General features: G+C 43.7%; 1 protein-coding gene and 1 long non-coding RNA gene across 2 annotated transcripts; one reads left to right on the forward strand and one right to left on the reverse strand.

Annotated features, from left to right (window-relative positions):
• The first annotated feature begins 45 nt into the window (after positions 1-45).
• Lrrc58 (leucine rich repeat containing 58) lies at positions 46-19225 on the forward strand. The gene is made up of 4 exons (XM_048422650.3): positions 46-575; positions 10003-10131; positions 11232-11509; positions 13716-19225. Exons 1-4 carry the CDS (start codon positions 91-93, stop codon positions 13922-13924), a joined length of 1101 nt encoding a protein of 366 aa, XP_048278607.2. The 5' UTR covers positions 46-90; the 3' UTR covers positions 13925-19225.
• A 1404-nt stretch (positions 19226-20629) lies between these two features.
• LOC148122954 (uncharacterized) lies at positions 20630-24747 on the reverse strand. Its single transcript, XR_015735857.1, has 2 exons — positions 24233-24747; positions 20630-22422 (listed from the first exon to the last, which is right to left on the reverse strand). It is a non-coding gene; the product is annotated as an uncharacterized LOC148122954 (long non-coding RNA).
• Between the last annotated feature and the right edge of the window lie 1284 nt (positions 24748-26031).

A 26031-nucleotide genomic window follows, 5' to 3' on the forward strand; every position in this document is an offset into this window, starting at 1 on the left:
CGCCCCGGGCCGCGCCACTTCCGACGCGGCGCTCGGCTTGAGGTTCCGGGGCGCGCCGCGGGTGCGGCGGCGGCCTGGGCTTCGGGCGGGATGGAGGAGGCCGCGATCGGAGATGCCGAACTCAACTGGTCCCGCCTTAACGTGTCGGCCGAGGCGCTGGAGTCGGAGCTGGAGGCGCGCGCCGAGGAGCGGCGGGGCTCGCGGGAGGCGCTGCTGCGGCTGCTGCTGCCCTACACCCGGCTGACGTCGCTACCGCGGGCGCTGGGCGGCGGCTTCCCGCACCTCCAGCTCCTGGACGTGAGCGGCAACGCGCTCACGGCGCTAGGGCCCGAACTGCTGACGCTGAGCGGCCTGCGCACGCTCCTGGCCAGGAACAACCGGCTCGGCGGCCCGGGCTCGCTGCCCAAGGGCCTGGCCCGCTCGCCGCTCTGCCGCAGCCTCCAGGTGCTCAACCTCAGCGGCAACTGCTTCCAGGAGGTGCCCCCCTCGCTGTTGGAGCTGCGGGCGCTGCAGACCCTCAGCCTGGGCGGCAACCAACTGCAGAGCATCCCCGCCGAGATCGAGAACTTGCAGAGGTGAGAGGCGGCGGGACAGGGTGGGGATCGGGGTGGGGGTGGGGATCGGGTGGAGAGCAGGGCGGTGGCCCGAGCTCCGTGGCACCCGAGATGGAGGCGAGTACTGCCGGGCCATCGCCAGTGGGAACATACAATTGAGGGTGAGTGGACATGGCGTTTGGATCGTGTTTGGCCTGCGCAGATCTTCGGGGCAGTTTAGCTGTAGGTTTCCCCCCGACACACACACACACACACACACACACACACAACAATGAACTCTGGAACTCGCGCTTGTAGTCCATGCTGTCCTCGAATTCACAGAGATACGCTTGTCTCTGTCTCCCAAGTTCTGGGATTAAAGGTGTGCGCCTCGAAATCCGGCTTTGCCTTATTTCTTGAGTCTAGAGAAGCAGCCAAGTGGGCACCCACTAACGGAGGTGGTCGATTTCTAACTGGAAAGCCTTCCATGACTTGCCATGCCCTTGCATCAAAGTGCGTGCCCTTTAACGTGGCATAGGAGGTGCTCTGGCCTACTACTCTCTTGTTTTTCATTCAGTTTCCAGATCCCTCTTTAGCGTAAGTGGAAATACTAGTTGTGGAGTTAGCGTCTGCATTTCCCACCGTGTAGGAAAGGCAACTTGTCACTCGCTAAATGTGGCTTGGATTGAGTGGACGCAAAGCCTCTTCCGGGGAACTTATTCACGCTTCAAAATCTTATCTTAGGAGTTGCCTTCGTTATTCCTTTCTTTCTTTTCCTTTTCCTTTTCTTTCGGGTTTTTCGAGACAGTTTCGCTGTAGCTCTCGCTGTCCTGGAACTCACTCTATAGACCAGGCTGACCTCGAACTCGGAGAGTTCAGGCCTCTGCTTGAAATTAAAGGCATGCTCCATCACCGCCCATCTTGTGACTCCCTTCTTTACTGTTCCCTGGACAATTACAGCCAAACTACTTTGTCTCTGTCTCACTCATTCCACCATCACGTTTATCTTATTGACTATAATTTCTTCCTGACAGGAATTGTCTAACTCACCTAAGTAGGTTATTCATTAATGTAGAATTTAATGAAACGAGGAGGTACAGAAAAAGGGTACTGAGAGTTCCCTAGGGTGCCCTGCAGGGAAGTTGGAAGTAAAACAGCAGCAATGAAGTATCTTCCATTTGTTAAACATTTTCAGCTCCTTCATTGGATGAGCCAAGAAAAAAGAATGTGGAGCAGGAAAGAACCTTTGAGTTAACAGGAAAAACATTGACCTGGGAATAAAAAATAACATCTCAGCCTTAGGCAGGCCACTCAGCGTGCCCTATTTGCAAAATGAGGCATCTGGACACCGTGTCCCTTAATTTGCTCCTTGATGGATGTTTACAGAGTACTTGGTTTTCTTAGGTTCTGGGGAGGCGTGAGCATGTCCTGCCTGCCTGGATCTAACACATGTATTAGCAAAGGTCATAGACTTCCTTATTGACCTGGGGCCGTGAGAGCCCCTCGAGACAGGAGAGCGGGGATGTGACCTATTTTGGTCCTGGAGTAAGTAAGTGCCCTTTGAGTCAGGCTTTTGAAGGAAGGACCAGTGAAGGTTAGCCTGAGTGTGAGCTGCTGGGATCACTCCAAGTAGAGAGAGCGGCTGTGCCTGTGAAAGCCTGGAAACGAGGAGGAGAATCATGGCCAAACTGCTGAAAGATGGGCATTGTACTAGAGAGTGGAGGACAACAACGGGGCCACCCAGGCTGCCTCACAGCTCGAAGACTGCCGTAGAGCGTGGGTTCCATTCCGAGTGCACACGTGTCTTGTTCCTGTGCCGTGGGGAGACGGGGGCTGCTTAGGAGGCCGCTGTAGTAGAATAGAAATGATGGTAGTCCACAATAGGTGTGCTTAGGAAAGAGGATGTGGGACAGTTAAGGAGAGATTTTGTTAGTTTGACAGGCTTTGGTTCCCTTTAATTCTGGTATTATGTAATTCAACCTTTTCATTTCAGGTCCAGCTTAGTAAGAGGAACCCAGGGAGAGTATTATCTCCACATTGAAAAAGAAGTAGGCAAAATACATGTATGGAAAACGTAAAACTATGCGGTGCCGTGTTCCCCGTCTTAGGGCTCTAACATTCTCTAAGATGAGGTGAGCAACAAAGGCTCAGAGAAGTGAAGTCTCGAGATCACAAACCCATTAAGTAGTAGAACTGGGTTTGACTTCTGAGGTCTTGTTACCAAACCCATGAATTGTCCACAGTGGGTGGATAGGGCTAGGACTTGAGTCCCTAGGCTTCTGTTGTGCTGGCACGAGTGATCCAGAGAACCACTTCAGGTCATTTATACCTGGCTGACCTGATGTTCCGGCCTGATCACTGCTACTGAAGGGTGTTAGTCTTTAAGTCTCTGACTTGATAAATTGAGGGACTTTTTGCACCGTGATTTTTGTTGTCAGTCTTGGTGCTTTATTTCTCTACTGATAGGAGTCAGCAGAGGTTAGATAAGGAACTCTAGTTGGATGCAGGCCAGAAGGTCATACAGAATTGTATTCCTAGAGAAAGAAGCAGCTTTGGCCATGACCTAGTTCATTTCCTTCTTTTCATGGCTGAGGAAGCTGAGATTTCATGTGAATGAGTTGCTGGAGCCAAATCATGACCACAGTGAGAGCTCGGTGGTTCAGTTCTCAAAGACTTAACTATTTTGAAACCCTGGAAAATGGGGAGGCTGGTGGTGTCACAGTTGCCTGGAGCCTACTGTAGCTCTTAAACATCGTGTCCTTCCGGATTCCGTGTAACCGCTCTTTGTTGTGAACCTGGCCTGCACTGCGCTGCTCTCCGCCCTTCCTGGTGCTGAGCGTGGACCACATGACCTTCATCTAGGAGAGCCACTTCTTGAGCCAGTGTAATAAAATGAAGAAGATTCTGTCCTTTTACAGAACAGTTAAGAACAATTTTTAAAAGTTACACAGAGCGTATGACCAACAGAATTTTCCCCTCTCCACCTATTACTGTTCCAGGAAGGGTAACAAATCTTGGTTTCATGTGCATTGACCTGTCCAGGTTTTCCTGAGTGTGTTAGATGTAGCTTCATTCTGCTTGTTGATTTTTCCCTTAATGGCAAAAATCTGAATTAAAAAAAAATATTCTAGGGCCGGATGGTGGTGGCACACGCCTTTAATCCCAGCACTTGGGAGGCAGAAGCAGGCGAATCTCTGTGAGTTCGAGGCCAGCCTGGTATATAAGAGCTAGTTCCAGGACAGGCCTCAAAGCTACAGAGAAACCCATCACGAAAGACCAAAAAAAAAAAAAAAAAATTCTAAAAGATGACTTTCAGACAAGTAACAAGCAAATGGGTACTGGAAGTCTTGTTTATTTTTATGACTGGCTTCATTTCCCCCGCGTAAGTCAGGCCATCATATGAATATAAATTCCGTTCATTAAAATATAGGTTCTAAAGCAAATAAGTGTAAGTTTTCAGCTTTGTGTAGACAGGCACAGGCTTGTTTTTGTTTACAGTGCTGAAAAGGTAGGAGTGGTTCACACTTGCTTCTAATGAATTTAGGTTTTATTCCTCAGTTCAGAAACTAATTGAAGAAGGGCTTAAATTTATTCCTCACTGAGCAGCAAACTGGGTAAATGGGTTGTGTGACACTGGATGCTATTTGGAGACTGAATCTGAGCCAAGCGAGTTTCATGGGTCCTTTTCTCATCTTTAAAAAAGCAGTGTCTTTTTTTAGTGACCGTCTCTTGGTGTCTGTTTAGTGTGGTTTAGGAGGATTTGACAAGACAAGAGACGGCAATCCCTGGAGTGTTGAAGCTGTTGTAGCTATCCTAGGAATGACTAGCTCCAACAAAATGATAGAAAAATGTGCTAAGATTTAAATAAAACACTGTGCCCATTTAAAACCTTGCATTGAATTTGTGTTGCCTTCCTTTAATTTCATACTATTTTGTGGCTAGTCACCCCCGCCCCCATGCACGCTCGCCCTCCCTCCCTCCCAGGTTCAATTCTACCTTTCTCCCCACCCAAGTTCAAGTTCTCTTTTTGTTTGATTGTTTTTCTTTCAAACCCACCAAGGCCATGGTTCCTGATACCCTGCCACTCTTGGGGTTACACCAGTAAAGAAAATGGACTCTTTCCCTCCCAGGTGCTGTCAAATGCCTACGTAGTTACTCAGCTACTGATGGGACTTTGTTCCACATCCTCCAGTCGGAGCTGGGATTTTGTGTGGGTTGAGACTGCGCAGGTCTTGTGCATGCTGTCACAATTGCTGTGACTTAGTGTGTGCAACAGTCCTCTTGTGTCTAGAAAATACTGCTTCCTTGAAGTTATAGAAGGGGCCTTAAGTCCAATCAGGAAGTGGTTGGTTTCCTGCTGTAACATTCATTGCCACTTCTGCACCAGTGGCATCTCTTGGCTGGCCAGTTCCTGGAGCCTGAAGGGTTCATAGCTGGCTGAGATCGATGATTACTTTCCTCTGGTATTGAACACAACTCCTAGCTAGCCAGGAGAGGTGGAGCTTCCAGGGCAGTACCAGTTGGATTTCTCCATGGTTTATGATTGACATATGTATGTCGTCAGCAGTGTGTCTGACCATCAAGAGCTGGAGGATAGCCAAAAGCAGTGACAAGAGCCTGTGATATTTAGGGGTCTCTAAGACCCCATTGACCACAACTCAGAAAAGAAGTGAACTAGTCCTAGTATGTTATAGTTGGGGTATTCTGCTGGCTAGTTTTATGTCAGCTTGATACAAGCTAGAATCATTTGGGAAGAGGGAATCTCAATTGAGAAAATACCCCTGCCAGACTGGCCTGTGCTGCATTTTCTTAACTGATGATTGGTGTGGGAGGGCCCAGCTCACTGTGGGTAATGCCACTCCTGGGCTGGTGGTCCGGGGTGCTAGCTACTAAGAAAGCAGGCTGAACTGGGTTTTCTGCGGTTTCTACTAACTTTAGTATTTTAATAAATGTTATAATAGCTGCCTACTAAACAGAAAGAAAGAAGCCAGGTTGCCAGGCACACACCTTTAATCCCAGCACTCAGGAAGCAGAGACAGGCAGATCTCTTGAGTTCAAGGTCAGCCCGGTCTACAGAGCTAGTTCCAAGACAGCCAGTACTACACAGAGGAAACCCTGTCTTGAAAAACCCAAAGGGGGGGGGGCAGGCAGAGCCAGCCACCAGGAACCAATTCAGGATTGGTATATTAATATTAAAAAGAAAAGAAAAACTCATTCCATTAGTTTGGTGGTGAATTATTTTCCTGTTTTCTGCATATGTCAACACTGGAAAAATGGGTTGCTCCAGTTCTGATGGTCAAGGCTGACAGATGTTAAAAATATATATATAGTAAAATTGTTTATACACACACATATATACACACACTTTTATTTTATGTGCATTAGTATTTTCTCTGCATGTATGACTTTGTGAGGGTGTCAGGTCCCCTGGAACTAGAGTTCCAGATAGTTGTGAGCTGTCATGTGGGTGCTGGGAATTAAACCCAGGTCCTCTGGAAGAGCAGCCAGTGCACTTAACTGCTGAGCCGTCTCTTCAGCTCCCAGTGTGTTTTAAAACTGTGATTTGCTTTAAATTCAGCAGTTGCCTTTCTAACTACAGAAAAGGATGTTTAGAACAGATGTTTGCTTAGAAGTTTAATTCTCATAAACCATTGAAAGACTTCCAGTTCCTAGAGCTTTGGGAATTATTTGAGTTTGAAAGTGAGAAATAGTTCCGACAGTGTAAATTTAATATTCTGATCATGACATGATTAGTGATACCTATGAGTTGCAAAAGAGGAATTTAATAGATGGGATATATTGATTTTGCCTGAGAATGTATCTGATGGGTGGCCATGAATGGGGAAATTTCTCAGTGAAATAGTAAGGGAAGTTTTGAAATGAACATTTATGGAAACACAATTAGAATTCTTAGAGAAATGTGCAGCTGCTTCCCACATCTTTTCATGATTTTATTTACTGCTTTCAGGTACTCACACCAACTGTGACCCAGAAGTATTACATGCAGGATTCTAGAAATAAGCATTTCATCACTTTTAAGTTGCAGTCCATTCTGAGAATCATGATGAAATCTTGAGTTGCTCCATCCAAAACCTGAATGGGCCTTTGAAGGTGCTGCCCTGTCCCTGGTTCCCACCTTGCTCCTGCTCTCTGCTCCTTGGTCCCACTCTGTAGGCCTGCCTGCCTGTTAATCACTTAGTAGCTGCCTTGGTGATTGTTTTTTCTTAACTGGAACAGAATTCCTAACAGAGTAACTTGAGGAAAGAACTAACTCACAGTTTCAGACAGTCAGCCTTGTGGTTGGAAAGCGTGGAAGGAGCTCAGTTCATGATGGAATGTGTGGCAGAGGTTGGCTATTACATGGTAGATGGCAAGAACCAGAGAAGGAGTATAACTTTGAGAGGTCTGCACTAGTGACCCACTTGTACCAGCAAGGCCCCACCTCCTAAGTTTCTAGACTAGCGCCTCCAGCTGGGAACTAAGCATTCACAATAGGAACACATAGGAGCCACTGAGGACCATAGAGCTGCTAAAGAGAAGAGGAACCATAGTAACAGTGGCTGTGCTGAGATGAGGCCAGTTGTGGAAGGAAGTGGAAGGATGTCTACCAGCAAAATAGAAGTAGCATTTATGACCCAGAACAGTGGGGGAAATGAATGAAAGAAAGGAACTGTGTCAGTAAGAAGAGGCAGAACTGTAGGGAGACAGTATACTGAGATAGGTCGTTGTAGAACCTGCACCCTAGCATCAGCAATCAGGTTGTTCCCTGTTGGTGCGTGAAAGGTCCTTAAAAACACTTAGTAAGTTAAAAGTCAAAAGCTAATACTTCTCATCGGGATTGCACTGTGTTCCAGCCACACACATTCATCCTACTAATTGTTATTCTAAACTGTGAGTGAAGTGACGCAGCTAGCTTTCATTTAAACCCCGTGCACTAGAGGGTTGAGAGAAGACTCAGTTAAGAGCTGTCCTGGAAAGATTGGGTGGCTCAGAACTGTGTAACTCCAGCTCTAGGGGATACAATGACTTCTGAGCACCACACACATAGGCATGTATGTAAATAATCACTGAAAATTAAGTATTAAACCCCACTCATCATACCTAGGATAATATTCAAAATTCTTGTGAGGCTTTGTGACCAACCTTCCCAGGCTGTCTGTTGACAATACCTCATTTCCACCTCAGTCTGATCTCCCCACACCAGCTATGCTGCCTACAGCTTTCATTGCAGCGATCACTTTCCCCTGGAGCTCATAGTCTGCTCACATTTCAGAATCTCCCAAGAGAAAGCTCTCCTGGCACCCATGCAGAGTCATCTCCATTACTTTCTGATTGACCCTTTTCCTGTGAGAGCCTCATTAACAGCTCGACTGGCGGATACTGAATGGTGCCTGGCACGTGGTAGATGTTCATATTTGTTGACTTGATATTTTATGTGCTTTAGACTTTTGTGCCATCTTTAATAAGCATCAAATAACTGACCCTAATTCTTAGGCCAGGAAGCAGTAGAATTGAATGAAATAAATGCTGACAGCAACAACAAAAGCTGGAAGCACTATTCATAATCAAGGGAAGTGGATTTCAAAGCAAAATGGATTTGAAGAAACAGAAATACTTGATATGAATTAAGTAATACCCCAATGGGAAGTTTTAGGAGTCAGAAACTTGATATGCCTGTAGTGTAGCTTTGGTATATTGGAAACAAAAAATGGCAGACTTCTAAAGAGAATGCTATGGTTATGTAGGAGACTAACATCCAGTAAGAAGGCAGGTGACAAACTAGAGCTTCTGAATTGCTCCTTTTGCAAAGTCACTAAGAATTCTTGTAATACGTATAAAACAGACAAAAGGAGGTCACAAAGGAACAAAGCTATGAAGAACACATTCAACAGCAATGCTCTCGACAAACTAATGGAAATTGTCTAACCCATGGGAAAATGGTATGAACAGGAAATGCTCTGAGGATATGCAAATGGCCAGAAACACAGAAAGACGATACTACATTTACAAATTAGGAAACTGCAGCTCTATAGGTGGAAAGTGCAGAATGGCACCTTTCTTATACCATCCAATTATTTTAAGAAAATTAGAGTGTCAGTAGTGGGTATGGTTTGAGGTGGAACTAGGATCACCAAAGAAGGCTGATGAGCAGGTGGATCTGGGAGTTTTGGGTAAAGAGCAATTGGGGAGGACACTCAAGTTCACTCTAGCTTCCACCCACGTGCACATTTGCACACTCACGTACAAAAAGTGAAATGCCCACCAGGTAATTCCTGTTTTGGATAACAGTGTGGTAGCCTGATTTTTCTCACTTAAAGTTGTTTTGATGTTTTACTTGAAAGTGTTTGAAAGAATGATAGTTCTGGGCAGAATAACAAAACCAAAAGTAATAGTGGGCAAGTTCCAAATGCGTTATAAGTATACGTTCTGTCTATTGAATATTGTAAGAGCTGACTACCACCTCCCTGCAAAAAAAAAAAAAAAATCCGTTTGAAACTTTCCAACAGTCATAAGAAAATGGCATTATATTTTGTTACAATAAATGCACCCTACCTCTAAGATGTTATTTTGTTAAGTAAACAACCTTACCTAAAACTTGAACTTCATAGTAATGGTTGGTTTTACATAATTTATTCAGGTTGCCTCTGAAGAATGTATTTGCTTTATTAAGAGTAAAGGAAAAACTTTTATGTAGAAACTTTGTGTATGGTTTTCTGCCCTTTTCGGGGAGTGGGCAGGGCTACTGGTTTCCCTGTTGTCTATTAGTAAATGCATCCAACACAAGCGTGCCAGCATGGAATCTCGTGGTGCCTGTAATCTGGCATCTCCAGCCTTGTCTGGGTTCAGGAAAAATTCTCTTTAGTTAACAGATGTGCCTGTTGAGTCTTTAAAGCCACATCCTCTACCTGGAAATCTCTGTTTCTCTGTCTATGGGGCTAAGTTCATAGCCCATCTGGGTTCACAGTACTCTGGGAAGCTTCTTCAATGAGAGCTGCCGTGACCCTTCCTGTTCTCTTTCAGTGCCGCTGAACTATTCCTCTGGTTTTGGTGGTTTAATCATATGTGTCTTATCTAACAAGAAGGTATCAACTCCCTCGGGATTTCATTCTCTCTCTGGAGACTGCCTCGCATGGTGTTCTCAGCCTGTGGGTGGTGACCCTTTTGTGGTCAAATGACCCTATCACAGGAATAACTAACCTAAGACCAGTTTCATTATGTCAGATACTTACATTATGATTCTTAACAGTAGCAAAATTACAGTTATGAGTTATCATTGAAACTAATTTACGGTTGGGGGGGTCACCAGAACACAAGGAACTGTATTAAGGGTTTATAGCAAATCCTGAGTAAGATACATAAGATATATCTTATGGTGAATGAGTAGTTGAAATGTGTCTGTTACAATGGAGGCAATGAAGTATCTTGACCAGCTTGTGTTTATTTTCTTTTTTACAATTTGCTTTTGCAGTTTAGAATGCTTATACCTTGGAGGAAACTTCATTAAAGAAATCCCACCAGAATTAGCAAATCTCCCTTCTCTGAATTACTTGGTGTTATGTGACAACAAAATCCAGAGTGTGCCTCCTCAGCTCTCACAGTGAGTAGTCTCGGCTTCTAGACACAGACAGCTGTGGTTGGGAACCACTGTCGGGCCGCTCTTGTGTCTTATGTATGGGAAAGAATGAAGAGTGTGCCAGGAATCGGCACTAGGGAGGATGAGACAGGAATGTCTTAAGACCAACTTGATTCATAAAGAAAAGGAAAAGAAATAGGTAGTCAAAAAAAGTTTGTTTTGAGCTGAGTAATTTTTAATAAGTGTTCTGGTTTATTACCCAAGTTATTTGCTCAGCTTGCTTTGCTTTGTGTGTGTTTGTGTGTGTGTGTACATGTATGTGTGCAGGTATGCATGCTCATATGGAATGCCTTTTATTTCCTTTTAGATGGGGTCTTTCATTGGCCTGGAGTTCATCAATTGGTCTAGACTTGTTGGCTAGAAGGCCCCAGGGATTACTTGTGGGATTACAAGTATGCCCCACACCTGACATTTTTTTACCGGCATTTTCACATTGATGCTGCAGATTGAACTTGGATCCTTGTACAAATCAGAGACTTTACTGACTGACCCAACCTCTCAACTTTCTTCTTCTTTGTGTTTTTTTTAAAGATATATCTATATCTAGATATACCTAGATACAGATATCTATATATCTACCTCTATATCTATCTTCTATAGAGGGAGAGAAAGAGAGAGAAAATTACTTGGTATAATTTTACTTGGGTCTTGTGGAACTTGGCAATTTGTATTTGATGTTAAGCACTCCTGTCCTGGTGTCGCTTTATACTGAAAAGGATCATTATTCATAGCATACTTGAAATCATTTTCAGGTGTGTAAGTGAAAAATAAAATATGTCCTTCAATGTCTTTAAATCTATCATTTTATGCATGTGTGAATGTTTTAAGTATTCTTAAGATCCCAGAGGGAAAGTCTTTGATAGCATCTGTAAAGCTGTTTGAGCTGTTTTAGATACTTTAGTTTTTCCTTTATTGGCCTCAATCCTAACTGTTCATCCATATGGAAAGCTCAGAGTATGCACACATAGACGTGCTTATGTACATGTAGACATGTATGTAAACGCAACTTTCCAGGCTGTTGCGCTCATCCGCTGCCCTTGGCTTCTGTGTTGTGTTCACTCTAGGTTGCATTCTCTTCGTTCCCTGAGTCTCCACAATAACTTGCTGACATACTTGCCTCGTGAGATCCTCGACCTTATTCATCTGGAAGAGTTGAGTTTGCGAGGAAATCCGTTGGTTGTCCGTTTTGTTAGGGATTTAACATATGACCCTCCAACTCTTCTGGAATTAGCTGCAAGGACCATTAAGATCCGAAGTGTTTCTTACACTCCCTATGATCTTCCTGGGAATCTCCTTAGATACTTGGGTTCAGCCAGCAATTGCCCAAACCCAAAATGTGGTGGTAAGTGAATCTGATGTTAACCTTTTCCACTCATTTAGCTATTTGTAAAAATTGATTCTGCCTTGTTTTAATTAGCTAAAGTGTCTTCACACAGAGGAATTTACCCCCTGTGCCTCCTTCCTTAGAAATTATTTTCACACTAGTTTTCTTTTAAACACAAGGAAAATACCCAGGAGCTCTCTTCCTGTTTTGGAACATTATGTTGAAAGTAAGATGATAAGATGAAAGGAAACACAAAGAAGTATACATAGTTCTAATTCCTTAAAACAGTGTGAAAATGTTTGGCTGTCTTCCATGTAAGTCTGTGTTTAATGGGTATGGAAAGGTGCAGGAGTGAGGGTAAGTGTAAATACTGAGAAATGTGCACAGCGTTATCAGAGCCAGGTGGGATTTTTCCCAGAAAGGATCATCTTCTGATTAGAGGTAATAGAGGAAAAGAAAAGTTAAATTTCTCAAAGACTGTTGCCAGACAAAAAGGCTGGGTTTAAAAATAAAAGCATTCTCTGAGCTGGTTTGGCCACCTCCTCTCAGAAGCAGGGGTTGCTGTCTTCTTCTGTGGACCTCTGTCTGTCCTGAAGTGGCTTTGGCAGAGGCAGGAACTGTTGAAACAGGGTGTAAAGATTTGTAAGAGGCAGCATTCACACCACTGCTTCCTGTGAAATCCAGTGTGCCAGAATCTGCCCTCTTGGGAATGGCCCTCTAAAGAGAAAAGAACTCTTCTCTTTGCCGACTTTTTATTGACTTCTTTAGTATTCTAAAGAGTTGTTTATCTTAGGAATGCCTTAAAAATTATAAGTTTAAATTTTCAGATAACATCGATAAATAAGTAAAATAAAATCAATCATGCTTTCCTATCCACACCACCCCAGGTTCCTTATTGAATTATAAGTTAAAAATTATCTCATTTATGAGACATTTTCTCTGCATGGTTTGAAAGCTTAGAGATGACTAGTATTACGGGAAGCCAGCCTAGTTATGAGGCTTTATTATAAACGTATTGGATGTATCTACTTTCTCAGTTGTTCAGAGTAGTAAACCATAACGGGTTATAGGGGAGCCAGGTTGGCACATGCTTTTATTCCCACACTCAGGAGGCACAGGCAAGGAGCTCTGTGAGTTGGAGGCCATCCTGGTCTACGCAGAGAGTTCCAGGCCAGCCTAGGTTACCTAGTAAGATCCTGCCTTTAAAATGGTTAGCGAGGGGTCTTGTCAGTGGGAGTTCTCTTTTGATTAGATCACATCACTTTGTTTGGGTCCATTGTGGGATAGAGAATAGTTGGGAAACAGGCTTGAAGTTGAGATTCTTTTTCAGAGAGACAGTGGGCACAAATCTCCGTAGTTTGGTTATACTGCAGGCATAGGGGTGGCCTTGGGTGTGTAAAGTGTTTCTAAAGGGCCAGCTAGAGTCTGAGACATGGTGACCTTGCTTTCCTCTCAACTCTGGCTGTAGCTCTACCTCACTACATAGTCAGGAGCACTGAAGTACCAAGTAAGGGAAGTACCGGTTGTAATCTACCAAAGTATATTTGATTTTGCATACACTAAATGAGATCATCAGCTTTGTAACCCAGAGATTTAGAGCCAGCATAAATGTAGAATGGCCTTTTGTTTCTGTCAGTTTTGCTCTCCCAGTGATGGTGCACATGTGTAATCCTAAGCCCTTGGGAGAGGTGCAGGCAGGACGATCCGGAATTCAAGTTTTTTCAGAATGGTGGTGGTTCTTCTTCTTCTTTTTTTTTTTTTTTAAGAAAAAACTGTGCATCTTTGTAGTGTGAGGGCCGGCTTGTTGGGGTATCTGTTCCTGCCCGGTACCCCACAGCCGGCAAGTCCCAGAGAAAATCAATCACACAGAGATCTCTGTAAGTTATAATGCTGATTGGTCCATTAGGTCAGGCTACTTATTAGTTCTTATGACTTATCTTAACCCATTATTCTGATCTATGTTAGCCATATGGCTTGGTACCTTTTTCGGCTGGGCCAGTTACATGCTGCCTCTTCAGTGGTCTGCACAGTAGTGACGAGGGAGCTTCCTGTGTCCCAGAATACTCCCAGTCTCTTTGCTCCACCCCTACTTCCTGTCTGGCTTTCCTGCCTATACTGCCTGCCTGGCCAATCAGCGTTTTATTAAAATATGATTGACAGAATACAGACAAGTCTCCCACACCACATCTTTGCTTTTATTGATCTATATTCTTCTTCTCTCCAGGAGTCTATTTTGACTGCTGTGTCAGACAAATTAAGTTTGTGGACTTCTGTGGGAAGTATCGCCTCCCCCTGATGCACTATCTGTGTTCTCCAGAATGCTCTTCCCCCTGCAGCTCGGCCTCGCACAGTTCCACGTCACAGAGTGAGTCTGACTCAGAAGATGAGGCCAGTGTCGCTGCGCACAGGATGCAGAAGGTCCTGCTTGGTTGAGCAGCAGTGGGTGTTGACAATGCTAAAACACTAAGCAAAGATGATTCAAAAAGAAAATGAAGCTTGAGATTGATTGGAAGCCTTACTGTCTTCATCTTGACTGTCCATGTAAGAGTTGCAGTGATCCATCCGTTTAGAAAGATTGAGTCCAGTTCTGTGCTTAGGTTCTTTGAGTGTAATTTATTCTGCATGGCAGTTCAAAATTCATCAGCTGGTTGGTCACAGTTTTCACTAAGTCTTGGATCAAACACTAGAAGAATGGTACACTCTGAGGAGCAGTCACAATCAGCCTGGAGTGGTGTTACCTGGGGCCATTGGGTTGACCCACTAACTGGTACCGTAAGGACTATCACTTTTAAATGGAATATTTAAACTTCAGCTCTTGTTTGTGTAATTGTTACTAACATGCAGTCTAGCTGTGATGTGTTAGTGCCTTAATCCTAGCAAGAATATGGAAGCTTATTCTAGAAATGGTTTCAGAGAAGCCTGCAAGACACTTGGAAATATGCTTTAACGGGCTAGGTAAAGAACTGTGTAGATAATACCTGAGCCCTACAGGCCTGGAACTCTATGTAGAATGGGCTGGCCAGAAACTCAGAGATCCACCTGCCTCCACCTCCTGTTGCTGGCATTAAAAGGTGTGTGCCACCACCTGCCTCCATGGCCTTCTTAACTTCATTTTGTTAACTGCAGTGATCTCTTGAAAGCATGGCTTTTACACTTCTGGGAGGCTACAATTGTGATCAATCTATTTGCCAAAAGATAGAATAATCTATAATAATATTTCCCAAGAGGAAAATCTAGATGGCAAGTGATCTAAGAAAAACTGCTTTATAATATTGGACCAAATCAAGAAAAGTTGGCCATGATTGTACATACCTCCAAACCAGCAGTAGGAGGTAGAGGCAGAAGATGAGTTCAGAGTTAGCCTAGACACCATAGTGAGGTTGAGACCAGCCTGGGATGGATGGATATATATATGTTTGTCTCAAAAGTGGGGGTGGGCTAGGCTCGGGGTGGATTTTAACCATCAAATGTGTCTCCTTTGCTTGTATTATATACTAAACCGAAACTTTCTCTGCATTTGAAAGAAAAACTAAACTAGATAACATGACAGTCAGAGATAGTCAGAAGTGGAGCTCATTGTGTTCATTCACAATAGAACAGTTCACAAAGTTGGTTTTAACCGCCGAGCACTGAGAAAGAAGTATTAATAAAACAAGACAGAAAACGCTAAAATGTATCCTTAAAGTGTAGAAGAAAAGTAGCAACACAAATTATTGTCATTGGAAATTAACAAATTTACTAACTAGTTGATTATGCAATAAAAAACTAATATTAAAACTGTAAGTTGGAATTAGGAAATACTGACCCTCTACTGATGATTAAATAAGCAGCCTGTGTGTGACAGCATGGAGACTGTTGATGAGCGCTAACAGTAGGTCAGATCACACTAGGGCGCCGGTGATCTCTTAAAGAGTGCTTTGTTAGAAGTCAGCTGTATGCTGACAATAGTTGCATGGTAGGTTTCTTGTATATATTACTTTTATTTTAGTAGGTTATATTAGTAGATTATAGGGTAATTCAGGGTTTGTGTGTGTTTGTGTTCCGTCATGAAACATAAGAGTTTCGTGGCTGCAGTTGTGAAACGCTGCTATAGTGAGTCCCCTTACCTTTTCCTCAAAATAGTGTAGTAAGATAATTTTTTATTTAGAAATTTTCTTCCTGTGTTTATATAAGTGATATTTCTACTGCTAGCATAGTTAATTGTACGATAGAAGTTATAAAGTCTTTTTACTTCCCCAAGTGTGCAGCTGTAAGCTGCAGACTGCTAGATTAGGACAGACAGTGATGGCTTGGGCAGTACCCAAGTGTCACACTTGTAAATGCTTTGTAATTAGATGACTTAAACAACATAGAATATTTTCATGGAAAATGTTCAGATGATGGGACCGTATTCTTCTGGTTTAAATACTTCTAGTTTTTTGATTGATAATCCTCTAGTACTAAGTAATAGCTTGCGTAGCCTTTTAGGAATCACTTGTAAATAGCCTTGTAAATAGAGCATCTAATGCTGCCCTTTCCAGTTTCCTAGTCACCTTTCATAAATGTAAATACTCCAGCCTGTGGCATGTAGATGTAGCCTGTGGAGTTCTTTCAATGAAGTGTTGGGTTTTTTATGTGTGTGGTTAAGCTCTGTGAACAGTGAGCCAGGTCAGCGTGTCGCTGTCTTTTGGGCAGGGGTTGGGTTTATAGGGGTGGATGCAGGACCTGTGCATGCTGAACAAGCTGCAGTCAACGCCTAGCATAGGTAGCTTTTAATGAAATCTTCATTGGTAGCTGTTTTGCCTTTTTGTTTGTTTGTTTTTAATCCATCTTTGGCCTTATTCTTTACAAGAGCTGCCAAAGATTGCTAAAATCTTTTTTCTTTCTTTTTCATCCTTTTCCTTTTTTAATGATTCTATAGACATTAGCTTAGTGAGATAGGAATTGGCCATCTAGAATTCTGATCTTCTGAAGTCAGTTGAATGTAGTGGTAGCAGTAGTCTGTCTCCCTGGTTATGAATCCCATATTTATCCAGCTAGTGAACTCTTAGAGTTTCAGAATTGGCAAGGGATAATTTTCATAATACAGCTGTTTTATTTTCTGAGACAGGGCCTGGCTGTGTAGCTCAGGCTAGCCTTGAACTTACTGTGTAGCCCAGTCTTGTCTCAGCTTCCCAGCTGCTCAAGTCACAGGTGTAGAAGTATGCCAGAGGTGCCTCCTGGTCTGAAAGTCTTGACGTTTAAATTTTTGTCACCAATATTAAAAATAAACATGCATTGTAAATTGACTTCAAATATGAGAAATTTGGGTGTGATGTAAATAAAAATTAAAGGCAACCCTCAATAGTGCCTGTCACTGCAGACCAGTTCTGACAGACACTGCAAATACTGGGTTTAAATGAAGGCTCAAGAAGAGGCTCCTTGCTTGAATGTTAAGAAAAACAAATCTTTAGAAGCAGCAAAGGATAGGGAAAATCAAGTCATATGGAAATCCCTGCACCAGTGAAGCTCTGTCGAGTAATAAAGAATTATTTTAAAATTGATTTGCCATGTGGTCTGTTGCTGGCATCTGAAAGCCTGGTCACTGGGTTTAATACAGTTACTATTCTCTTGGTCCCTGTGCTGGAGGCTGCTCCATTGCTCTGGTAAAGCAGAGCCAGCAAGCTGTAGGCTTTCTCTTACCCTTGTTCTTCCCAGAGTTGGAAAGTAGTTCCTCATTGGCCTCGTTACTAGTACAACAGGTAGCCTTGGTGAATTGCGCTTTTTTCTTTTAAACTGCAAATTATGCATTTAGTAGTAGCTCTTTGCATAAAAACATGTTTATTTTCTAAGTTCCCGTGTGAGTGCTTATAGATAGGAGTTTATCAGTAAAAGTGTATATGTAAAATTATTTAGGTGCACTTAGTTTTAAAGAGCTTAATTTTTACCTAGTTGATTTGGCTTTCATCTAAAAGTAGATTTTAAGTATTGCTCTCCATTTAGATCCACATACTGAATTGTTAAGTTAGGCTAGGCAGAGTGACCCTGGTGAAGGGTGCAGTGTAGGCTTCAGGCAGTGGGACCTATAGCATGTAACTCTGTTTCTTAGAGAATAAGTGTTTAGTTAACCTCATCATCTGTATGTTAAGCATTTAATATTATGTAACATTCATTCAGTAGCATGTAGCTTTATATTTTCATCATCGTGTGATCTTTTTGATAGTGTAGTTGGTAGCAGTATCCTTTGTGGTCTGAGAGTAAGTGCCTTAAGTCTTCCATTTAACTCAAAATACAGTAAATAAAGTATATTATATGGTTGTCGGTGATGGCCATGTGGTCTTCTGCATTGACTTGAAGGAGAAAGTCTGATCCTGAGAGATTCCTTTGCCACCACAGGCCTGCTGGTTTCTTTGTGTGTGTGTGTGTGGGGGGGTCTTCTGGGGAGGGAATCTTAATCATACTGTGCCAGGAGATAAGAGCCCTCTGGAACCAAGGATCAAGCACCACCACCATCCTGCCCCCAGAAAAGAAGTGTATCTTTTATATAGTATTTTATTTAAATGTATATGCTACCACAAAGGACAACAGAAATTCCTCTGCTGTCATAGCATCTTAGGAAAATATTGTCACTGAGGTATAGCATGTTGTATCACTGTTTTCCTATAGGCTGAAAGGGGTAGTTTAATATTAGTGTAAGTGCCACCGTTCGTTTTACATTTTTTTTTTTTTGATCTCTTTTAACTAAGCATTAAATTAAGCATTCCACTAACTCACAGCTGAACATTAGAAGGTGGTCTAGACGGGTGCTGCTAGGCTTTCTCTTAGCATTAGTCAGCCTCAGTAATCGATAGAATATTCAGTCTCGTGTGCGTGTTATGTGTGTATTAAATCTAGTAGCTTAGTGAAGGTCATTTACATGCAGAAAACTGTCTGCATTTGGTAGAACATGCTCTATTCTTTTGGCCTTGAGTAAACTGAATAAAATTGTTTATTATTCAAAACTCCAGCTGGAGGAAGAAACTAGGATGAGGTTGGTGTTGCTATTACTGCAGTTGACTGGCTTTGTGGACAGGGATGGTTGAGAATCCCTGTTCTCACAGTTAACATGGTCAGCACTGGTGTTCCTGAGAAACTGTGACCCCAGTGGTCACTTTCTAACAGCCGTGTACAGACTTGTGCTGTGGTTTGTTAGAACAGAACACAGTGGGAAAGTCTGTCTGCATAACCAGCCTTCGCTTTCTGTGAAGTTGGGGCTTCAAATGCCAACAAGATGCTGAAAAGGTGTTACTTCTATTTTGGTCAAATTATTATGTATGTTCTGACTTGTTTAGTCTTCAGTACCTAAAGTCTTACGTATTAGAAATATCTGTATGAGTATATATATAACTAAAATGTAACTCAGAAATGTGAATTAATAATGGAGTTTGTTTTCTGGAAAAGATGTAGTCCTGTTGTATCAAATTTATGTTACCTTATAATGGCTAATATTCTCAAAAGAATATTTAAACTATTTAAATTCTTGTGCCTCCTCCCCCAAAGGACATGAAAAAATATGATCTTATATTAACTTTATATACTTTCTTCATGAATTTTGCCTTAAACATTGTGCCTTGTTTTATTAAATTGTTTTATTAGATTCCAATTCTGGTCTTTGTAACAACATTTTATTCTAAACAAACATTTATTTTAAAAAGAAACTTTATAATGCCTGTATTTGGTATATCACTGCTTATCTGTTTATTGAATTTATTTGAATACACAACTCCAAAAATAAAATGTGTATTAGCATTTATTGTGCATGCTAGATACAAGAGAAAATCAAGTTAGCGTTTTCTGCTGTGAGAGTTGCTACCCCACCCTGTTTGTGTAGGCTCTAACCATCTTGCAGCCACGGTCAGTCCCAGTTTGTGCATCATGGAGTGGGAACTCTATAAAAAAGAAAATATTCTTTTTTAAAGTTTATTTATTTATTATGTATAGTGTCCTGTCTGCGTGTCTGCCTGCAGGCCAGAAGAGGGCACCAGATCTCATTAGAGATGATTGTGAGATACCACGTGGGTGCTGGGAATTGAACTCAGGACCTCTGGAACAGCCAGGGCTCTAGCTTAAGAAAATATTCTTAAAATTATTAAAGTGCCGTTACTGATATGTATTTAACCTTCATGTAAAGACTGAATTTAAAATGTTGGTCTGATAGTTTTCAAAGGTGCAGAAAATAAAAGATGTGTAAAATAAGCCTGAGCTTCCTAGAAAATCTATGAGCTTTACAGCTGCGAGCTACAGTTTCTGGATTTGTTTTGTTAATTTGAAAACCTTTGTAACCTTAAATATGGTGTCTGAGGTTCTTCCTAACTTTTAGAGTCTACAATTACCTGTGTGCAAATGATCCTTCCATATTTTTTTTTGTAGCTTTCAAATATTTTTAAGTTCTCACAATCACACACGATGCCCCTTTTAGTCACCCCTATTTAGATCTTTTACTTTCTCCTAAAGCAATGCGTGTGTAGCCAGGGGCCTCGTTAGTGGGCTAATGAGAATGGTGCCCTCATCTGTAATTAAAATTCCAGCCTTTATGTCACTTCCAATGACAGGGACAGGCTTTGAAACAAACGTTTCTTTTTTGTTTTTTATTTCTGCCTCCTGTAAAAGAAAGGCATGTGGTAATTGGCCAATGGCTAGGAGTGAACCATATGGTTTGGGGATGCCAGTGGCATAATTATATATTACTTATATACATGTTTTATGCAGGTGTGCAGTAGCAATTTCTCTCCGATCCTAAGCAATTACAGAATCAGAGGTTCACCAGTGAGGACCTGAGAAGACATATGCAGTAGACAACCCCGCCATCAGGAATAGAACCTATGTTTCAACGACTCGGAGACTACTGCAGTGAATCTCAGGTTTCAAGTCTCCTAAGGTTCTTCTTATAGGTGCTAGCCAGATTAAATACGCCAGCAAGAGTACAGTAAATAGCATACAGACCTCCGTGTATACATGTTAATTGACACAGCCAGAAATCTGAAGAAACCTCAACTGAGGGTTTACCTAGACTAGGTTGGTCATGGGTATATCTTGAGGGAGTGTCATGTTTATAATTGATGTAGGAGGGCCCAGCCCATTGTGGGTGACCCTGTCCCGCGCTACCGTCTCGCCAGCAAGAACCACGCGGTACACATAGGATCCTTCTGCAGTAAAGCTTTAATGCCCCTTGGGAGAGCGGGCATCAGCCAACATGGCGGAGACCCAGATAAGATGGAACCCATCCCTTATATAGGAAACAGACCCTGCTTTGGACGTGTCACTCTTGGATAGGTCCATTGTTCCCAGTCCCAGGTGATGCCTCGGGAGTAGGCAGGGACGCAGCGGTAGAGTTACCAAGCACGTGCGCTGGGATTAAAGGCGTGTGCTACATCACCTTGAACTCACAGAGATCTGCTTGTCTCTGCCTCCCAGGCATCAGGGCTAAAGGCGTGTGCCGCCACACCTTGGGGTCACAGAGGTCAATCTCTACCTTTGTTCCTAGAAGCAATGGAGAATGTGGTCCGGCCCTCCACATATCCCCCTTTTTTTACTTCTTTGCAGAAAGGCAACTCCCTAGGAAGGTAAAGATAGAGGTCGCACTTCCCAAAATGAAAACATTACGATGGGCTTGCACGGAATCTGTCCCTAGGCTCATGACACCTGGAACCTATCCAGCCTGCCCTCTGCCAATTTTCTGGGAAAGGGAATATACGGCAGGAAACCCTTAAGCAAAGCGACTTATCTCTCAGAGAGGGCCATTCTCTGTGCGATGCTCTTCAGCTCGACAACCTTCAGGGCTAGCTAAGCCAAGCACTCCACCCTGTGCAATGGACCACAGTCCTAGGGGTGCAGGAGCTGGTTGGCTTAAACCTTACTGCTTTAACATAGATAACTACACATCAGTAGAGGCCCCTGTTTCAGGGCAGCCAGCGCTTGTGCAATAACCACTTTGTCCCTACGATTTTGGGATTTGAGTCAGCAGACCATCCAGAGGAGAAACACTAATCCATAGCATAGGACTGTTCCAAAACATTTCCACCCCCACCCATTCTTTGAAGTAGGGGAAGAAAGACACGACCCAGGACTGTAATCCTATGGCCAAGCTTATAAATCATCTCTAGGACGGTAGGGAGGGGGCCCAGAGTCTTATTGGTTGTAAAAAATCGGGGAGACACCACCATCCTATGGCTGACTGGTAACAGCTTCGGGAAAGCTGAGAGTGTCCTCCATCGGTACTCTGTCATCCATCCTCAAAATGGCAGGAGGAACAGCAGCCAGGTCCTCAGGCGAATCCGTGTGTTGTGGATCACTCTTCACTGTTCGGGTCAATCGCTCTGGCAGCCAGAATGGGCTTTTTTGATCCTGTGGGAAGACACAAACAGCTCCCCTGGATCTCAATAAGATGGGATCCGGGCCTTTCCATTCATTAGAAAGCACATCTTTCCACTTAACCAAATCTTTGGGCCGCTGCGGATCCGAACAATGTCGTGTTGCAGCATTTTGGCCATTATCATCCAAATTTTAAAAATTTATAATGAACAGAGCCATGGCGATGGCCATTCTTGGCATCGGGGGCAGTTCCTTTATTATTCCCCCCTTTTTGTTTAAATAGATATTTATCCAATTTTTAATTTAAATAACCATGGCATTTTGTAACCTATCTTGAAGATACCCATAGTGTTTAGCAGAAATAACTGACAGGATAAGGGAAACTGATAGCAAGCAATAACTGACAAAACAAGGGGAAATCTAGCAGCATAGCAATGGCACAGCAACAACAACATTGCAATGTACAACAACAACATAGCAATAACTGACAGACCAAGGGCAGGAGCTGGACCATCCCTCAGGAACCCGCCAGCTCCGCAGCAATCAGGCCAGACAGCTCCATAGCAGAGGCTTTGTCCTCAGGCCTCTGGACAGATGAATCCACAGCATGAATAGTAGCATTTCTAGAAAAAAACAAACAAACTCTTCTCCCAAAATAACATTTAAGAGTATTAAAAAACTCAGTGTAAAAATTTAGCACAGTCAGTACTGGAAGTAGGCTGGTCTTGAACTTAGAGACCTATAGGTCTCTGTTCTAAAGAGCAATCTTGTTTGTCTGTGTCTTTATAGTAGGCCTTAGAATTAAACCATTTTAAATCTGGCACAGATGAGATTATTGTTTTAAAAATATGAGAAAACCGTTTTCCTGTTTCCAGCCTGGAGTCCTAAGATGACGTGGCCATTGGGGAACCCATATGGGGATCTCTGTTTTTTACGGTATGGGCCGTGTTGCCCCAGTGGCGCCTAGGAAAAACCCAGGCCCTGTTTGTTGATATTAGATTTAAGATTTATTGGCTCCCGTATTCCTTGCCGTATTCCTTGCCGGTATGGTGGCCTTGGGTTCCAGAGCCCGCCCGCCATCCAAGGGCTGTGTGCGGCCCTGGGCCTGCTCGCTGCGCAGCTCCCTGTGTCCCAAGCCAAGAAGTGGCGGCTCCACCCCCAGGCGCCCCTGCCTTCCCCGCGGGGCTAGCCTCGTTCTCTGAGGTCTGAGGCTGTGTTGGTGGCGGAGTGTGGCGGGAGCCGACACTCAGACCTAGGCGGCACAGGCCGCAACATCTCAAGGTCCGCGCCAGAGCCGCTGCGGCTCAAGGAGACAATGGGAGAGGCGGCGAACAGGGCCGCTTCCCTACTAGCCAACTCTCAACACCTGTGCCACAGCAAAAGCGACTGTAAACTCTCACAGATCCAGCCAACGACCCAATCACACCAAAATCCAAGGGCCCTTCGCATCCACCTCCCTGCGGATCCTGAAACATCAGACGAGCCAAGCGTATACACAGCAATCTTTCAGGAGGACTTGAGTTCTTAAAATGCTAAGCAGTTCTTAAAAACTTAAGTCGCACTATGTAGATGTAATACGGTACTGCCTGTTTACTGCATTTAAACCTTAATTGCGCTTTTATTATGATAAATACGACCAGCCCTGCCTGAAGTCAGCATCGTTTAGCATAGCCAAATGGAATCAGAGCCATTTTACCCTCAGAGACCCTCACAGTTTTAGGTACATTGCAAGCCTTTTGGCCCGGCTGCCTGTGGCACCGCTGTGACATCCTCCAGGCCAGGCACCAACCGAGCCGCCCCAATTGAGCCAGCGCAACGTGCTCCCCACCATAGCCATAGAGCAAAGCTCTGCTCCAGCCGCCCTCCAGCCCCAGCTGCACCCACTCCGCGCCCAAACCGGGTGTACGGAGCAAAGCGGAACTCAGAGAAGCAGGCTTGCAGATCTGTAATCACTGAAAGGACCTCATTTAATCTTTTAGGGAATTTGGGCGTCGTTTAGTCTCTTTGGCTGCTTCCTGCTGTTATTGGGCCGCTGCATTTTAGGGGTATACATTACAACATTTCAGGAGGTCTCGGTGATTCAAACCACGTAAATCCCAAGTATACCCTTAGGCTCTCCCCCTCCGTGGAAACGAAAACAGAACCTCCCTCCCAAAACACCACATCCTCAGCAGTCTCCAAGTTCAAATATCCCTCTCCCATCCAGTACACAAAAGACAACATGAACAACACAACATAAAGCTTTTGACCCTGCAAATCAGCCTTCTCCCCCATCTCCACTCTCCCAAAATCACCGGGAGGTCCTTTTTAACTTATTTTCTTTTCTGTCTCCCCCATTCTTTACCGGAGGGTCCTTTTTAACTTATCTGGGTGCGCGCACAACCTCCCACTGCTGCTCAGTTTCTGATATGCTCTCTGGACTTTAGAACGTACCTCTCTGAGCACGCATTCCTGCAGTTCTGAATCCTCCTTGTGTCCAAGGGGTCTCCGGTGGTGCAAAGTTCTTCTTTTTCCCGGGTTTCGGCACCAGATGTCCCGCGCTACCGTCTCGCCAGCAAGAACCACGCGGTACACATAGGATCCTTCTGCAGTAAAGCTTTAATGCCCCTTGGGAGAGCGGGCATCAGCCAACATGGCGGAGACCCAGATAAGATGGAACCCATCCCTTATATAGGAAACAGACCCTGCTTTGGACGTGTCACTCTTGGATAGGTCCATTGTTCCCAGTCCCAGGTGATGCCTCGGGAGTAGGCAGGGACGCAGCGGTAGAGTTACCAAGCACGTGCGCTGGGATTAAAGGCGTGTGCTACATCACCTTGAACTCACAGAGATCTGCTTGTCTCTGCCTCCCAGGCATCAGGGCTAAAGGCGTGTGCCGCCACACCTTGGGGTCACAGAGGTCAATCTCTACCTTTGTTCCTAGAAGCAATGGAGAATGTGGTCCGGCCCTCCACATGACCCCCTTTCTTGAGCTGGTGGTCCCGTGGTTATGTAAAAAGCCGATTGAGCAGGAAGGAGAGCCAGGGATTAGGCTAGCAAGTAGTGGTCTATGGTTTCCGTGTTAAATTTCTCCTGCAATTTCTGCCCTGAGTTCCCTCAATAACAGATTGGACCTGGAAGTATAAGCCAGATGAACCCTTGCCCCGACTACCAGGCTGCTTTCTGGTCAGTGTGTCTTATCACAACAGAGCGGAGCTGGCATGCCTAGTGATCTAGTGACTTTCTCATCACTGTGAACTCGGCCCACACAGGAATGGCAGTTGATACACACACACACACATAGAGCTCCACACTCACAAGTCATAGGTCCAGCTGCAGTGACTGAATGTCAAACTATGGGAAGAGAGGCTCTCGACTGAAGCTTCCAACCTTACACTAGGACATAGACCAATATAGACAGAGAAGTCAACTAGTTCCCATTGGGGTCCATTGGTGAACTGTTTTCATGATTGGTTTTATGTGAATGTGAATTATTTGCTCATCAAAAAGAAGATTTCTTTTACTTATTCTCTGGTGTCATTAGGAACTCTCTTCAGGTAGTATTTACAAAGAATTGAATTGGGCTCTATCAGTACATTTAGACAAGCCCAACATCTTATGCAAGTGTGTGTGTGTGTGGTGTGCACATGCATACATGTGTGTGTGGTGTATGGGCACACATATACACAGATCCTATGTAAATAGATACATATAAAGATGGGAAATTACTGACCACAGGAAGCAGAATGTGTGTGGCATTTTCACTAGACTACAAGTCTCAGAAGGATATAAATGCTGACACCAGGGCCCTGGTGTGACCACTGTGTTAAAAGATAGCTTTTTTATTTTCTTAATTGAGAAATATAGGAATGAAGCCATCCTGGAAAAAAGGCCAAGTTTTGATCTGACATAAAACCAGTAAATCCAGAAATACAGACCCCATTAGTATACAGCATAAAACTGGACAGTTAGAAAGTTGAAGGTGTCAGAGGGGACACTAAGCAGTGTTTTGGTACTCAGAACCAATTGTCAGAAGGTCTTCTGTCATGCTATCCTGCCTCCTTTTTTTCCCCCCCTTCTCATTGTCTTCCTATTCTTCCTTTGACATTCTGATAATAATGCATAGGCCACCCAATTAAATGTAAAGGAAATCATGTGTTAACATCCAAGACTCAGCAGTAATCGGTAACTAGAAGCCTAAGAAAATGGCACCTGAAGAGAGCACAGTTCTTTCCAGCTAGGGCCAGCAGGCC

Source organism: Myodes glareolus, chromosome 2, assembly GCF_982192425.1.
Source record: "Myodes glareolus chromosome 2, mMyoGla1.1, whole genome shotgun sequence".
NCBI lineage: Eukaryota > Metazoa > Chordata > Mammalia > Rodentia > Cricetidae > Myodes > Myodes glareolus.

Coding starts and splice junctions, on each gene's coding strand:
- Lrrc58 (XM_048422650.3), top strand. CDS start 91: ATGGAGGAGGCCGCGATCGGAGATGCCGAACTCAACTGGTCCCGCCTT. Junction 576..10,002: donor GAGATCGAGAACTTGCAGAG/GTGAGAGGCGGC, acceptor TTGCTTTTGCAG/TTTAGAATGCTTATACCTTG. Junction 10,132..11,231: donor GTGCCTCCTCAGCTCTCACA/GTGAGTAGTCTC, acceptor TGTTCACTCTAG/GTTGCATTCTCTTCGTTCCC.